Source organism: Perna viridis, chromosome 3 (genome assembly GCF_037379345.1).
Source record: "Perna viridis isolate PV_CMFRI_1.1 ecotype Kerala chromosome 3, ASM3737934v1, whole genome shotgun sequence".
Classification (NCBI taxonomy): domain Eukaryota; kingdom Metazoa; phylum Mollusca; class Bivalvia; order Mytilida; family Mytilidae; genus Perna; species Perna viridis.
Genome location: NC_142447.1, coordinates 48,303,083 through 48,319,516, shown reverse-complemented (window position 1 = coordinate 48,319,516; position 16,434 = coordinate 48,303,083). Strand labels below are relative to the sequence as shown.

The 16,434-nt window shown below is 33.8% G+C and overlaps 2 protein-coding genes across 2 annotated transcripts in view; one reads left to right on the top strand and one right to left on the bottom strand.

Moving 5' to 3' along the window:
* The window catches only part of LOC148622673 (ras-related protein Rab-24-like), an 18,320-nt gene extending 12,005 nt beyond the window's left edge, over positions 1-6,315 (top strand). The window contains exons 5-7 of the mRNA XM_088572700.1: positions 2,145-2,195; positions 3,114-3,182; positions 3,949-6,315. Of these exons, the coding sequence (XP_088428826.1) occupies positions 2,145-2,195; positions 3,114-3,182; positions 3,949-4,022 (194 nt within the window). The 3' untranslated portion in view covers positions 4,023-6,315. The remainder of the gene's footprint in view (positions 1-2,144; positions 2,196-3,113; positions 3,183-3,948) is intronic.
* LOC148622672 (uncharacterized) lies at positions 5,622-16,325 on the bottom strand. Its single transcript, XM_088572694.1, has 8 exons — positions 16,185-16,325; positions 15,850-15,928; positions 11,266-11,391; positions 10,669-10,809; positions 9,579-9,909; positions 8,209-8,510; positions 7,368-7,608; positions 5,622-7,136 (listed from the first exon to the last, which is right to left on the bottom strand). The coding sequence occupies exons 1-8, from the start codon at positions 16,226-16,228 to the stop codon at positions 6,868-6,870; spliced, it is 1,533 nt and encodes a 510-aa protein (XP_088428820.1). The 5' UTR covers positions 16,229-16,325; the 3' UTR covers positions 5,622-6,867.
* Positions 16,326-16,434: the final 109 nt, after the last annotated feature.

Sequence of the window (16,434 nt, the reverse complement as noted above, 5' to 3'; positions counted from 1 at the left end):
CATTCATTCATCTATGGATCTTTCTGAAAATTTTGGCATAGGTCAATCCCATCATGCTGAACAATTTCACTTCATACCAGATTTTATCTTAACCCAACCGTTTTTGAGTTATTTGCATAATTCTGCAGTTTGACCCCTATGGTATATTTTTAGTAATGGTAGGCATATTTTTCGCAAGATCAGAAATCCCCATGCAGAGGTTGTTAAACATGTTCTACAAAACATTCATGCAAAGTTTTGTTTCAATACATCTAATAGTTTTAGAGTAGAAGATTTTTAAAATTAAAAATTTGGGGGGAAAAATCCATTTCAGGTCCCATAACTCATTCACTCGTCAACAGATCTTTCTAAAATTTTTGGCATTGGTCCATCCCATCATGCTGAACAATTTACCTCCAACCAGATTTTATCTAAACCCAACTGTTTTTGAGTTATTTTTGTAATTTTGCAATATGACATTAGATATGGTCTATTTTTAGTAATAGTGGACATGATTTTTGCCAGATAAAAAATCACCACACAAGGATTGTAAAAAATACCCTAAGGAACATTTATTCAAAGTTTGGTTATAATCAGTTGAGCAGTTTCAGAGGAGACGATGTTTGAAAAAGTTTACGGACAATGTCTACGGACTACGTCAAACACATAGTGATGGCAATAGTTCCCATGGCCTTTAGCTAGGTGAGCTAAAAATAGAATATAGGGGTCAGACAGTAGTTTTTTTACATCTGTCTCCTTAATGGTTAGGTTTAGACAAGTTCTCACATAGGTAAAAGTGTTCAACATGATAAGATATATCTGTGGCCAAATTTTCATTTTAATCAGATAAGCCATGTTGGAGTTATTGCCCTTTTTCTATTTTGCTTAGAATTGGTGTAGGGATTTTTTATCTGTGGGAAAAACATAGTTGTTGTTTCTAAAATTTCTAAAATTAGAATATAGGGGTCAGAAAGAAGTTTATCTCCAAAACCATTAGATTTAGCTAAAATTTGACAAGGGAAAAGTGTTCAGCATGCCGGTCAAATTTTCTTTTTAATCTGTTTAGTCATATTGGATTTATTGCCCTTTTTCGACATTTTATCCCTATTTTTAATGTTGTTTCTTTCAAAAATCTCCTCTGAAACTATTGGACCAATAAGAATCAAACTTGGTATGACTATTCCTTAGGGTATTCTGCAAAGAACTGATGTTGGGATTTTTGATATGTGGAAAAACATGGCTGCTCTTACTAAATATAGAAGAAAGGGGTCAGTCAGAAGTTTTTCTCATGTATCTCCAAGACGTTAAGTTTTAGCCAAATTCTTTCAATTGCCAAAACAATTCTTATAAGGCCTACAAAAGCCTGAATTGGATTAAAGTTTTCAGACGACTCCCTGTTAGAGTTGTTGACCTTGAAAGGCGAAAACTGCCATTCTTTTACAGTTTTCAGCCAATATCTTGAAAACTATAATAGATACACAGAAACTTTCAATTGATGAAATGATCCTTATGATAAGTCCTACCAAAGTCTTTTTAAGTCAAAATTGTTGGACAACTCTTTGAATGTTTTTAGTTTGTTCTGCATAGAACTTATATGGGGTTTTAATATGTCAAAAAACATGGCCGCTGTTACTCAAACTAGAACATAGGGCTCGGACGAAATTGTTAGACAACTCCTTGAAAGGCAAAAAAATTAACCAGGTGAGCGATTCAGGCTCCTAGGAACCTCATGTTGGTGGCATTTTGTATGGTTTCCATAGTTTTTCAATAACTGATACATGTTGATTATTTATAAGCTCACTGTACACCTTTTATATGATAGCAAAAAAAAATTGCAATCGTATGTTGGTATTGTGCTGTCATTGTAGTCTGTGTTGTCATTTCATAGAAATCAACTTTATAACTCCAGTAAAAGCTTAGGAATATCTATGATATTGTTTTACAATATTCGATACCAAAAATGGTCGGACTTGGCTTGTTCCTTGGATAAAGACTTCAACTTTTCAGAAATTAGGGGCCAAAAAAAGGGGACAGAAACATTATTGGATACCTTTGCCTGTGTTTTTCAGTCAGATTTCAGATTCATTTGAGTTACCTATTTTATGAGAACTATTTCAGTTTCAATTAAAAAAAACAACTTGACATCATATTATTGTTTGTTATAGATTTGCAGTCAGATTTATATGAGACATCAAGTATTACTGGTGAACAGATAAGTAAGTTTGATCATACTATTTCTTAGGTGATGGTATGTACCATCAATTAATTCAGTGATTGAGATTGAAATTTGAGAATGAGGCATACTCTGATACAACAAAAAGTTGGTTGGGCTACTCATTGACAATGTTTGTTAAAATTCTGATTTTGAATAGTCATATTCAACAGCAATGTGACTCATCATTAAGTCTAATCCCATTCACTAATTAATTACTCTTTTACTGATTATTATACCAATACAAAAACTTAATTGATATTATGGCACCATCATAGTTCTTGTTGTTGTAGACATTAGGGGTTGGCACAATAACTTAAGTAAAAGTACATATAGATTCTATGAAATTGTACCAGAAGGTTCCGTATACATTGTATATGTAAAAAGCTGTTTTGTGATTGATTTTGTGTGGTAATGATTCTTATGATTTTTTTAATGGGGACTTTAAAATACATTTTCCTTCAATTTATATAAATAGCTTATTTCTTGACCTACTGCAGTTGGAATTAATTAAGTTTTTTTTACATGCCAAATCTAAATGTATGTTAATATTTTTATAGGTCCATCAAAGCCAGGTCTTATTATGATATACAAATGTCTGTCTGTATGCATTAACATGTCATGCTTGAACTTCAGAATCCCTTCCACTTTCACATTTTTTTTTTTTTTTTGGTGGAAATTGTTTGAATGTCTGTTGTGTCCATTCTGTTTAGAGTCTGAGAAGTATGAATAAATAACCTGATTACTTATGGTATTAACATGTGTAATCCTGTTAAGTGTAGATGTTGTGCTGGGTTATGTCCCTTGACTTTTGCATTTTTTAAGAATTTTAAGAAAATTGTAACTACCGGTAGTTACTTTTTGTTACGATTATTTCATCTCATTATAACGTCATAATCTGAATGCAAATTTTATTTTAAAGATGAAGTTTTCCATAAAATAGCAGAAGATTTTGTAGAAAACCTTAAAGATTTACCAGCAGAAAGTCCAAGTATGTAAAATTCAGTAGCTTCTATAATTACAAAAGCCTTCATTCTCAAAAATCAAAACTACTTTTTGTCAGAATGAATTAAATTTGTGTACAATGTTTTCAGGGACTTGGTTGTTGTTACTTGTGATATATTAGTAGATTTTTTACAGTTTTTATGAATATTAAGCACCAGTTTTTTGTAAAAACAGAATGTGTATGAAATTGGCTCTTTGCAAGAGTTATTCTTTTCAGTTGATTATAGAGAAAGATAATTACATGTAGTTACCGGTAGTTGTATCCAAAATACAAATTTGAATACAAAAAGGACTATTGATCATACATAGATTGAAAAGCATTGTTTCTTTGGTGTTTGTTTTACACCATTCATCACCTCGGCATTTTATATGGATTGGTACTTATATTTTAAAATGAATTATTACATACTGTTAATTGTAGAATCAGTTATATGTGTCATGTCATAATAAATACCTTTATTTACTTCTTGTAGTCCATACGATACAAGTACCTTCATACAATGTATGAAATGTGTATATCTCACAGTACTGCACTATAATAGCATAATATCCAAGGGGAAAAAAATCATTACGCAAAAAAGCAATGGTAGTTTCTAGTATTAGGCTAACTTTATGGAAAATTACCATAGTTTAATATGTTTTAATGACTTTAACATCTGCTTACATTTTGGTACCATTTTACTTACTACATGTACTTCTTTATCTATAAACACTGTTGAATTTGTTTCTAAAATTTTGTTTTCTATTTTTAGAGAATGATTCATTCATTTTACAACATCCACCAGCCAATCATAGAAGAGGGTGGAGAGAATTCTGTGGTTGCTGAGATCCCTCTAGATAATTGGATGACCATTCCGTACTCAATTAGCTTTCTGAAAGTTCTAGCTTAATTTTCAGTCATTCATATGAATACTAGTCATTTCTATTAGAAAATGCTGAAAAAGTATGCTTAATCTGAAAGTGTTTGAATACTTGTGGAAAACACTGGTTCAATCTTGAAGCCTTGTTTAAAAAAAAACATATTCCTCAAGCCCTTCTAAGACTATTATATTAACTTATCAGGTTTAGTTAAACAAAGGTTTAAGGAAAAAATATTTCAAATAACTATAAATTTTTATTTTTGTATCCCACCACACAAAGTGGAAAGGTATTATTTGATACCCTCCAAAATATTTTCGTTGAAAGTCCTGGGATCTAACTGAGTGTCCCCTGACGGTTTCCAGATGATAACTTAAGAAAATATCAAGGATCTTCTTCAAACTTTGTACAATTATTGAGTGTCATAAAATACAGATCCAGTTTCAGTTTGGTTGCATTATTTTCACTAAAGTTACAGCCATTTTAAGCTGTTTTACCAATTGAAAATTGCAATTTTTAAAAATTGTTGAAAAATTGTGTGTGCTAAATCAAGTAAAACACTCAGAAAGAAGTATGATTCAATAGTAATCCAGCAAATTAGTTATTCAGTATAATTTCTTGATCCTCACCGGTGATCATGTCAAGAATTTTTGGGCCCCCCTTACCTAAAACTTTGGATCTGCCACTGTTTAGTTACCCCCCCCCCCCCCAAATATTTTGATGAATTAGAGTTGTTTTTCTTGGAATATTAAAGAATTGCACAAGTTCTTTTTCCTGCCGATTTTTTTATTTGTTTGATGAATTACAGTTATTTTGGAATGCTGAAAAAGTTGAAAGTTATATCTTTTGAGATTATGGAATCTAGTTATGGTTGAGTTTGAACTGTCGTTCCTATGTGATGATTTGTAATTTAGCATGTGTCCATGGAAATTAAATACAACACAATGTGGCGGAGTTTCATTTAATGTCCCATTAGATGCTCTATTTTTTTTGTAAACTGGGCCATTAATTGATTGCAAGATAACATGGTAAATTACAAATTACTTAGAAAAATACAGATGTTGTGCATCATGAACTTATTACCTCTGTTTATTGTTTGATTTAACTGTTAGATTTTTTGTTTTGTACTTTTTATATTTGCATAATAGATGTAGTATTTAAAGCTATCTAAATTGTCTGAAAAATCAGTCAATTCATTTCATATACTGAGTAACTATCATTTGATTACTATAAACTTGTTACTTTTAGGAATCTATACTAGTATATAGGGAACCAGATAATGTGTTGATACTTTTTTAGTTGATATCAAAATTCTCATTAAAGGATCAAATTCTATTGTAACATCATCTAAATAAGTATATTGCTGTAAGCTATTGCACACAAATGTTGGGAGAATTACAACTTCAATTACGTCTTACATTATAACATTTGGATTATCGGCTAATGCTTGTGCTGAAAAAAAAAAACTGTCTTGATTATAGAAATCTGATAATCCATTCATTACAATGTAAGAAGCTATATGTACTAGTATGAGATGAAGCTTACGGTATATCAGGAATGAAAAATATACAATCAGTGTCTTTATTTATTATTTCATGAAAATGACATTCTTATCAACAAAACACAATACAATAAAAAAATCCCATTCATAATTATTTAAATGACTCATCTAATGTATTCTTAAATTATGTCTTATTAAGACTACTATGATTATGAACAGGGTATAAAATATATGTAAAAAAAGTTAAAATCTGTGCCATAAGAGATCAATAATATTTATAATGCAACTGCTTTTCTGTTAAAATTCTTATGTGAGCATTACAAATATTACAGTCAGTTGATCTTGACTTCTGACCTTGTTGAACTGGAACATCCCGAGGTAAATATAGTAAACTTAGTATTGCTAAGTAAACTCCTCTATTGAATTAGTAACAAGTGAGCTTGATTTCTGTGGTCATTTAAATAGACACCTTCATTTAAGCAGTTGAACAGCTAAAAGTAGGTGATCTTTTCCTACAGAGTAGGAGATTTTCACCTTCATGAAAAGGATTTACTGAAATACAAAAAAAAATATTGGAAATGTGCATTAGCTAATGTGAATAAAAATACAATGCACTTCTTTTACATTATCCAGAGTGTGTCATGACTTATTTTCCTCAAAAATTATGATTACATTTAACATAAACATCCAGAAAACTGTAACTATTGAGAAAATTGAACACTAAGAGTTGTTTTTTATTCTATAACACTCCAGTGATCACCTACTAAAACCCCTAACAGGTAAATTTTTCCATGTGAAGGAAAAATTCTCCTACAGCAGTTCAACTGTATGAGTGAACGTGTGTGTCTATTTAAATGACCACAGAGTTTAAGCTCCATAGTTACTTATTCAACAGATGAATTCATTTAGCAAAACTGACATTTACTTTGGGCTATTCCAGTCCAAAAAAGGTTAAAGGTCATAGTAAACTCACTGTAACATATGTAACATGATTAATGCTAATTTGGAAATGAGAAAGTCCTCCCATTTTGGCAATGCTGTGAGTAATGTCAGTTTTGTTATCATCAGCGAAAGCTTTCCATTATAATTATTTAGTGATACTTTTAAAGGTATTGTATAAATAGATTTGTTGCATTATTATAAATTTATTTTATCATTTATATATGTATTATAAACACGTATTTAAACAAATGTAAAATCTGAAAGTGACTACACTTCAAGTTGTATAAAAAAAAAAAGAGTTATCAAAAGCAAGTTATTTATGTATAAACAGAATAAAAATTATGCCCAAAAAAAGCAAGTTGATGATTTATTAGTTATCCCCTACATCCTCCTTCTCTGTGCCTGTCATATCAATACCAGAATCACATGACCTGTTCAATTCTTTCTTGGATGAGAGATCTTCCCATGCTTTCTTTACTTGTTTTCCAGGTACTCCAGTCATTTGCCCAGGTGAACTTTTGGGTCGGAAATCTTGATAAGTTGCTTTGTATGTAGTGTTGAAGTTATATTTGCCATCCTTATTGAGTTGTCGATGCTCTGAAGCATGTCTTATTATTTCACTCTTTTTTGCTGCTTCACCTGTTGAGATTAATCAATCAAGTTCATGTAATAGAAGTAAGTACCACACAAATTGTCTGAAAACTCTCTGTGTGTATATACTTAATTATTCCAAATGAAGTAATTGTTTAAGAAACAAAAGAAGTTTTGAATATATTACATGATACGCTGTTGGCAGGGTTTTTTTTTAAATGAATGTAATTGTCTTTATATAAACCTTAAAATCTTGTCAGGAGAAGTAGTAAGTTTTACCTTTGTAATATGTCATGTACATAGATTTTGACATCATTTTTTCTCTGGGAGGATTATAGACACTTTTGACTTGATATGATCTACTGGGTTCTGTTCCTCTCCATTCAGTGTAGTTCTGGTTGTATGTAGTAACACCCCTGAATGCTGAATTCTCACCACCTGGCTGTATCATATTTTCATTTTTAACTGGTTTTATCATTGCAGCTACCATAGGAACAACTTTGGGGTCAGCAAAGTCCATCTATAATTATACAACAGTCACATTAGCAAATCCCAGAGGGTGTACCAGTGGTTGGCCCCCCTTCTTGTTTGCAAACTCTGTAAACTTTTGGGGTTAATATATTGATCAATAGAAGCCACACCCTTTTCTCAAGATTCACGCCTGCTATTAACATATGCCCCTAAAACATGAGCACTGTTGTTACTTTATCATCTGAATTTTGTACTGTAACAAACAAATTGTGAATGAAAAGAAATTCTTAAGATATTACTCATTTTATCAGGTTCTGGCCATTTATTTTACCCTGATAGATAGTGAGGTATCAATCTGGTTGTCTGTTTCATATGTTTATCACATTTTACCATCACAATAGTCCTCATTTACCTCAAGAAAAGTAAAATTTGAAGTTTCTTGTTCAATTCTAAATGTACAGTAAATTAATAAACAAGAAATTACAAAAAAAAAAACAAAAAACAGTCAATTCTAAAAACTACAAAATGTACAACTGACTCAACCCTGATTTAAAAAAGGTCACAAGAGTATGGTATTCCTTTCTTTATTTGTAGCAACAACAAAAAATTCAATTTTTGGTTCATCCCAACTTTGCTAGTAAAAACTTACTGAGTATGTGCTGTTTAATTGCATTCCTTCAGTAGGAACTTTATACACTGGTTTCTTTGCCCAAGGTGGCATCTCTGGTTTTGATGTAGGCCAGGCTTTATACACTGCCATAGTGGTTGTAGTACCATTAAATTGGGCTGCTTCTCTGTAGTTGTTCTCTTCTGGTCTACAGAGAGCTGGCTTCCTTACATTCCAGTTAGGTTTGTAGTCAGCCATGAACGTGGTTTGTAAAGGCTCTGAGTCAGACCATGGGTTTTCTGGCTCGTTCATCTTCGCTGTATCTTGTTTCTTCTCTTCTTCAGCTTCAAGAACAGAAAAAAGTGGTTATTATAAAATTTATTTCTGTACTTATTTGCATATTTGGCTGATTCACTTGAAACTTGAAATAAATAACTACAAGCAATGGGATCATACACATCACGATTTTCTTAAGTATGCTTTTGTTATGGTTTGGTACAACACTAATAAATTTAATACTTACTATAGTATAAAGGTATGTTTTTTGTATAACAATTTGAACATTATCTAGATTATACTTTGCTTGCAACCTGAATTATTAGGATCACCTTGATTAACCACCATGTGCTTGCCACCGGAGTTATTACAATCACCTTGATTAACCACCACGTGCTTGCCACTGGAGTTATTAAAATCACCTTGATTAACCACCATGTGCTTGCGACCGGGTTATGAAAATCACCTTGATAAACCACCATGTGCTTGCTGTATGAGTTATTAGGATTATCTTGATTAATCACCGTGTGCTTGCCATCCAAGTTAAAACAATCATCTTGATTAACCACTATGTGCTTGCCACTGGACTTATTAGGATTACCTTGATTAACCACCATGTCCTTGGTGCAAGAATTATTAGGATTTCCTTGTTTAACCACCATGTGCTTGCCACCTGAGTTATAACAATGGCCTTGATTAACCACCATCTGCTTGCTACCTGAGTTATTAGGATTACCTTGTTTAACCACCATCTACTTGCCACCTGAGTTTGGATTACCTTGTTTAAGCACCAAGTGCTTGCTACCTTGGTTATTAGAATCACCTTAATCAATCCCATCTGCTCGCCACCTGAGTTCTTAGGATTACTTTGTTTAAGCACCTAGTGCTTGCTACCTTGGTTATTAGAATCACCATAATCAATTCCATCTGCTTGCCACCTGAGTTATTAGGATTACTTTGTTTAAGCACCTAGTGCTTGCTACCTTGGTTATTCGAATCAGCTTAATTAACCACTATCTACTTGCCACCTGAGTTATTTGGATTACCTTGTTTAAATACCTAGAGCATCCTACCTTGGTTATTAGAATTACCTTAATTAACCACCATGTGCTTGCCACCTGAGTTATCAAAATTACCTTGTGTAACTACCACCTGCTTGCTGTCTGAGTTATTAGACTTGCACTCAGACTCAGTTCTTGATGGGCTTACAGTAGGTATAACATCTGTTGTGTTAGGCTGTCCTTCCGATGGACAAGGGGACGGTTCTGGACAAATTTCTTTTTTCACGCAGTCTGTGTTGGAATGAAGGGCGTCTATTGGCTTTATAGGTGATTGTCGACACGCTCTTACGAGCTCTGGGTGGTAGTTCAAGTAGGATTCCATGTACACTGATTTGGCATTAAAAGCTCCAGTTGGTAGTTTGTAAGTTTGTTCAGCAGCGGATGTGTATGGACGACGTTTCGGTGCCTGAAAAAAAAAATTCGGATAGAGAAGAAACCTAGAAATGTGTCACCACGTAGGTCAAGTTTATCAGTTAAAAGGAATAATAACAAATAAACTTTTAAACTGATCTGCCCTCCGCTGCAGAAATGTCAGACAGTTTTCGCAGCACTAAGTTCTATACAGCTGTCTAGGAGGTACTAGTAACCGATGGTCCAACCTTGTCGTTCGTTCTGATCTACGTTTGGCTAAATGTTCATTAGTTTTTAGTTTTGATTAAACGTGAATTATTCCTCTATCAAACTTTTCTTTTAACCATGACCTGATGGTGATTGGAGGTTTTTAACGCCCTTGAGTACTTTAAAGATAGAGTCCCGCATGGACGGATTTTATGACCTATTGCGAATGTGTTAGTATGGAACCAAGTCAGAAAATGGCTTGCCAGACAACCTCTAGCATTGCTGGAGTACTGGTGACTCACGATACTCCATTCCAAATTTTAAAGGTGTGAGTGGTCATGATTCTTTAATGGTAAATATAAGCCATAATCGGACTTGTTGAAAACATCCGAGTTTTTTGTAGCTAGAAAGGAATTAGTTGCACTCGAAAACCAAACGTATGGCGGAAGGGCGGATGGACAAAAGGGTCATTATAGATCTCTTACTCGTTGATCAGGGTATAAAAAGGAGAATTTTGTGAAGTAAAATTATATAACAGCAACAGCTTTGTGTTAATCTATTCTACATAAAATAACAAAGAAATATGGTGCCCTGTTAAGATGAGTACCTCTTTCGGGCCAAAGTCAGCCGTGTATGTTGTTTTTCCTATGTTTAGTTTCCCATTTCGAACCTCTTCTTGAATACACTGGTATTGTGGACACAGTTCTTTTTTCAACTTTTTCTTCTCTCTTTTTTCTCTTATAGTCAACTGTAAGATATTTGGTGTACGCTATTTAAGTTAAAAAGTTTACATTCTGTATCATGAGTAAATTATTTCTATACTCTTTTACCACCTTTGCCCGGTTTCAATTTTGTGTTGCTTGCTTGTATTGCCAGGGGAAGGGGAAGGTTAGCGCTATAAAACCTGGGTTGACCCACCATTTCCATCGAAAATGCGCGTACCAAGTCAGGACCATTGTGCCTTTTTCCAACTTTACGGTTTTTACAGACTTTGCTTTTGACCCAGAGTTCATCATCGCGGCAATTTTGTTATACCCAACATTTCCTCAAAATCACGATATAAATGTGTTTTTAAAATAGTAAGTAGTCAATTTAACGCAAATTACCGGGATCGGCTACATATGGCTCTTTATGTTTAAATAAAACTTCGATTACCATGCAGCAAGTTTTAAAAACACCATTTACTAAAAACTGTAAATACGACCTTTGGTTCGGCAAAGTCGGTGTTGTATACTGTATCTGAAGCCACAGGACATGAAGCCAGTTGGATCTTGTGAACTTGCGGACGGATGCTCTTCCGGGGTTTTTGAGTGGGCCATTGTCTGTAAACCTGACATGAGTGTAGAAGTACAGTTTTTTTTAAAGTTCCCATTTTCAAAAATATGATATACAATGCAATAAAATCTTAGAATTGTTAAAAACAAGCACAACTGTTAAAATACCAACATCATATTTTTAAGAATACGATAGTTATTCCAGCATGCTTTATTTCTGTGTTACTAAATGTACACTAGTGGTGTTGATAGCTTATACACAAATATGTTGAAAAGTCATATTTACTTAAAAATACAATATATACTGAACTTGCATCACCGTAAAATGCAGAAGCCCACCCTTTAATGACATTAAGTTTTAGTTGTGATCTAACTTGGCTTAGTTGATGTGTTAAGACACCAAATGACGTTACGACATGAGTTATTGTTCTTGACGTTAGAAATGGATACACTTACAAGATATTCGAAATGGATTTGAACAAATTTTGGGGCATATTTTGACTATTTAAGATGGCTCAAACAAGGTCAATGATACTATACTATGTGGCTATTAAAAACCTGATTGTACTAGCTGGTTAAAGCATCAATAATCTTGTTTATCTCAGAGCGCTCAAAATTAACGGGAAGCGGTGTTATAGCACCAGAACGATAACAAAACCAATCTGCTCTCTTAAGTATTTTCTTTTACTAATAATATAACGTATTAATTGTTCATTAAGAGAGCACAAAAAATACGGGAATTCGTATTCACATGAACGTTATAAACAGATTCAGACGTATGCCGATTTGAAAGAGTAATCGAGGAACCAAGGTTTTAGCGGTAATCAAAAGAATGTAATCCAGGGACAAAGACCAGACATGGAAAACAGACATACACAACAAAGAATACAAAGCAACCAAAATCACACATACAAAGTAACAAAAGCATATGAGCAACTCGGATTCCACTAAAACTGGGAGCATGGACCAGGTGCACCGGTAGGGTAAGCGTCTGCTTTTCTAGAAACACCCGCCGAGTTGCTCATTAAAAGTAAAGTCCGGGGTAGACAAACGAGGGAAGGAAAACCATGACCCGTTGAATAAATCAGTTTTCATGGTGCTGATGAATACACCATAACGATCCACGAGTTCATGATAACGACCATAAAACTTCTGTAGTGATTACTTCAATCTTGTAGCAACATAACCCTGTTCCAGAAGCCTATTTGTTAGAGTTCTAGCGCGATACAAAAGTCTGCGTAGTTTCGGCAAGCTTAGGCATAACGTATGAGTTGTGATATGAACACTCCATACGCAGGAGCCGAAGTGATGTTGCCACAGATGAAAGGAAAGTTGACAATTCTGAATGAAAAGTCATCACGTTTGTCGTAAAGTTGTTTGGTCAATAGTTTTCCTTTACCATCGATTTCTAAGTGTAGGTCAAGATATGAGGCTGACTTCACAGTGTCTGTAGTTCTTAGGGGTAGATGCGATGTATCAAATCCCCGAAATTAGGATTGTTTAAAGATAATACGTCATCTATATAGCGGAAACTGAGATTGAAGGATCTAGCCAAACGATATTCTTTCTTTCTGATCAGATCAGCTATAAAGCCAGAAAAACAGGTGTTTTTTTCTCCAAACAGGAAAGGTACAAGGAAAGGATAACAGAGAGTGTAGGAGAGTGAAATTCAAACATATCTAGATAATGAATCTAAAATTTCGATGGGCGTCGAATCGTAGAAAAAAAAAATCTTTTTTATGTAGAGGTATAGATATGTAGTTCGCATGGACAATGGTCACGGTAAATACAACAAGAAAAGTAGTTTTTCAGTAATTGTACACTGTGTACTAGGTCCAGACCAATTGAGTATGTTTTTTTTTGCCACAATGAATATCCGGTCGTCAATCACCTGTGCAAAAATGCAAAAAGGCTTATGGTGTAACGTTTAACGTAATGATCAGTAACAAAAGAATGACAATAACTGTGTGAGAAAGCTACCGCAAGTGGCCGTACATTTAACCACCTGAAATGCGCATTTTCCAGAAACGGATAGGAGGGACTATATACTAGTCGATAAAAAAGCCAAGAGTTACAAAACAGAAAAAAAAACATTATTGACCGAATGATCCAATACTTTTCGAAAACGTAAATAACAAGAAATGCGTTAGTTTGAATTTTATTGTATTTATGAATCAGCATTATCTTATAGCGTTTAAAACGTTTTTCGTGCAATCATGAGAACTTGGAGTAATGCCGAAATCAGCAACATCATGTTGAAAGTTATGTGTAGAAGTTAAATAGTTATATCAGGAAAACGAAACATGTATATTTTGATATTAAAAGAATCAGTATTGGCTTTGGAACGTTGTGTTAGGCAGTACAATACAGTTAGGTCATTTCTGAAAATTTGGTCTCATTTTGTTGAAATAAAGCTGTTTTGAGGCAGTCCGCACAGAAATTTCTAGTGTTTTGTCATAAAAATGTGCATATTTTTGAAGTCATAGGTGTGTGGAAGTTCAAGTCATCTATAAGAAGTTTAGTGATTATTCTTATAAAATCCAGTAACGATGGTAACATACTGAAAACAATATTACTGAGTTTTAGTACAACTCAGGGGTGGCTTTCCAAAACTAACAGCCAAATACTATGTTTTATAAAATATCAGGCACATAGACACTACCACAGGATGAAAGCATGCGTGGAGTAAGTGGAAAAAAGCTAAAAATAATAAGACCCTTTTCGATTCATTCTCTCACAATTTTAGTCCAAAAGTTCGTGCGAAATAAGCTATTTTGAAAATCAGCCGTCTGATGCTGAGGAGAGAACCTAGTACGGCAGGGGACTGAAACGTTCCGGATACCATTCTTTATTTAAATTTCACCTGTTCACCATAACATATATTACATCTGTCTATGTATAAATGCTTATCTACATTTAATCAATATCTCCACCAAATTTCAACTTTTAATTTTAAGTTTTACAAAATTCGACGGGGGTACATTGGTGTGCGAAACAGTGCACCTTAATGTAACTGTATAGTGCACCCTTAGTTATTTTTATTACGTTTTGGATATTTTCTTGTTATTAAACTAAAGCAAACTTTAAAAAGCTACGTCAAAAACGACCATTTTCTCTATCATGTATATATAAATTTCCCTCCAAAATTGTAGTTTTTAAAGTCAAATTGCGAAAAACCTAAATTGGCTACCCAATTTTTTTTTATCATATATTTCGATGCAACCTACTGAGAACTACCACTGCGCAAAACTTAGTGCATCTGGATATGTATCATTTGGTATCGTCTCAACTTACGACGAACTTTGTACAACATGTTTTATCCATTATAAAAAATTGCATTTTAAAACATATAAGGTGTCATAAATTTGAGCTGACAAAATGATGGGACAGGTCGCATAACAGGAAAACTCAGAAGGTAAACTGAGCTCCTATACTGCAAAATAAAGACAAACTTTGTTATCACTTATGGAGACCTCATTTAATTCGGTTGCGTATTTCATCATGGCGGTTGTGTCTAGAAAAGCACAGGACGATCACCCTACCGGTGCACCTGGTCCATGATCCCAGTTTTTAGTGGGGTCCATGTTGCTCATTTACTTTTGTTATCTTGTTTTTATTTTTATTTATTATATGTTCTTCGTTGTATTTGTCTGTTTTCCATGTCTGATTTTTGTCCCTGGATTACTTCTTTTGATTTCAGCTAAAGTCTTGGTTCCCTTGATTACTCTATCACAATTATAAGTCGTTAAATTATGCAGCGCAAGGACAGAATTTATTCATGATGCTTCTCGATGAAGGAGGTGATAGAAAACATTTTCTGGTTTGGGTGTCATAAAAAAAATCTCAAATTGAGTTTTTCCTCAAATCCTCAATTTCAAGTTTTTTTATTGGTCCAAATTTGAGTTGATGAAGGATTTGAGGAAAATCTAAATTTGAGATTTTTTATGAAACCGGACACAGTTCTCTTGTGCAACATCAAGCACTAACTATTCATGAAGCAATATAGAGAGATAATGGTCAGATGTCTATCCTAACTTTATTATTTTCAGCCAAAACAATTAACTCGTATGTATTGTTACAGATGAAAGTAAAGTAATTTTGATAATTGATTTGCAACCTAATTTCTGATTGTAATATATAGTCGCCAAAAAAGCGATGTCAGAGGTATCAAAATGCATTCCTCAAGACTATATACAGACTATTTAACACATCGTCCCATTGGTATGTTTAGTACACTACTATAAATTTCAATGTATACTTTACTGATGATCGCTCTTCAAATTTACCAATTCGTGGCTCGTATGTGTCTCACGCATCTAAATCCCGTATTATAATATGTACCAATGCTTGTCATCTATGATTCGTATGAATAAGTTTGTAAAGCAGCACACGTTCATATAAGCCAAAATCTTTACCAATGAATTTTGTGAAAACTACCACTGAATCACCGTGTATATGCCTAAATATAGTACACGTATTAGTGTCTTGAACACAAAAGTGTAGATGGTACATACCGCTTTATACTCAGATAAATACTCCCTTTTCTGTGGTTTCAGATAGTTTGTTACATCATATTTGGGAATATCTAGGCACCTTAAAGAAAGATTGATTCGTATGAAACAAAAATGCATAGTAACATTAAACTGACAAGTTAAATCTGATCTGCCGTAAGACAGATTTATTTGTATAGATAGGTTCCTCCCGACGCTAGTATGTACTGTAGCTTGTTTTTGACTCAGCCGTTTTCAAAGAAACTCACATATGCATAGTACAATAGATGCACGAAGATAATATCGAATTTTGTTAGATTGAATACACAATCGCACACCAACGCACACACTGAATTTACCTCCTATCCGGCTCCATCGTTACGATAACCTTTGAGCCCGTCATCCCAAACCTAAACGCCGCGACGCGAAAAAAGGGCTGTGTCTTCTTGTCTTCTTCCGTCGAATGTGGCTGGCTTTGTTTCTATCCCAACAAAGTGACGTTCAAAGTTTTATGACGTTACAAACAATAAGACGTTCAAGTACATTATAGACAGTTACCTCTATAAAACGCGGCAGCGTTCGCTGAAATGAACATTAACTGGCATCTCA

Coding starts and splice junctions, on each gene's coding strand:
- LOC148622672 (XM_088572694.1), bottom strand. CDS start 16,228: ATGACGGGCTCAAAGGTTATCGTAACGATGGAGCCGGATAGGAG. Junction 9,910..10,668: donor CTGACTTTGGCCCGAAAGAG/GTACTCATCTTA, acceptor TTTTTTTTTCAG/GCACCGAAACGTCGTCCATA. Junction 7,609..8,208: donor AATTAAACAGCACATACTCA/GTAAGTTTTTAC, acceptor GTATAATTATAG/ATGGACTTTGCTGACCCCAA.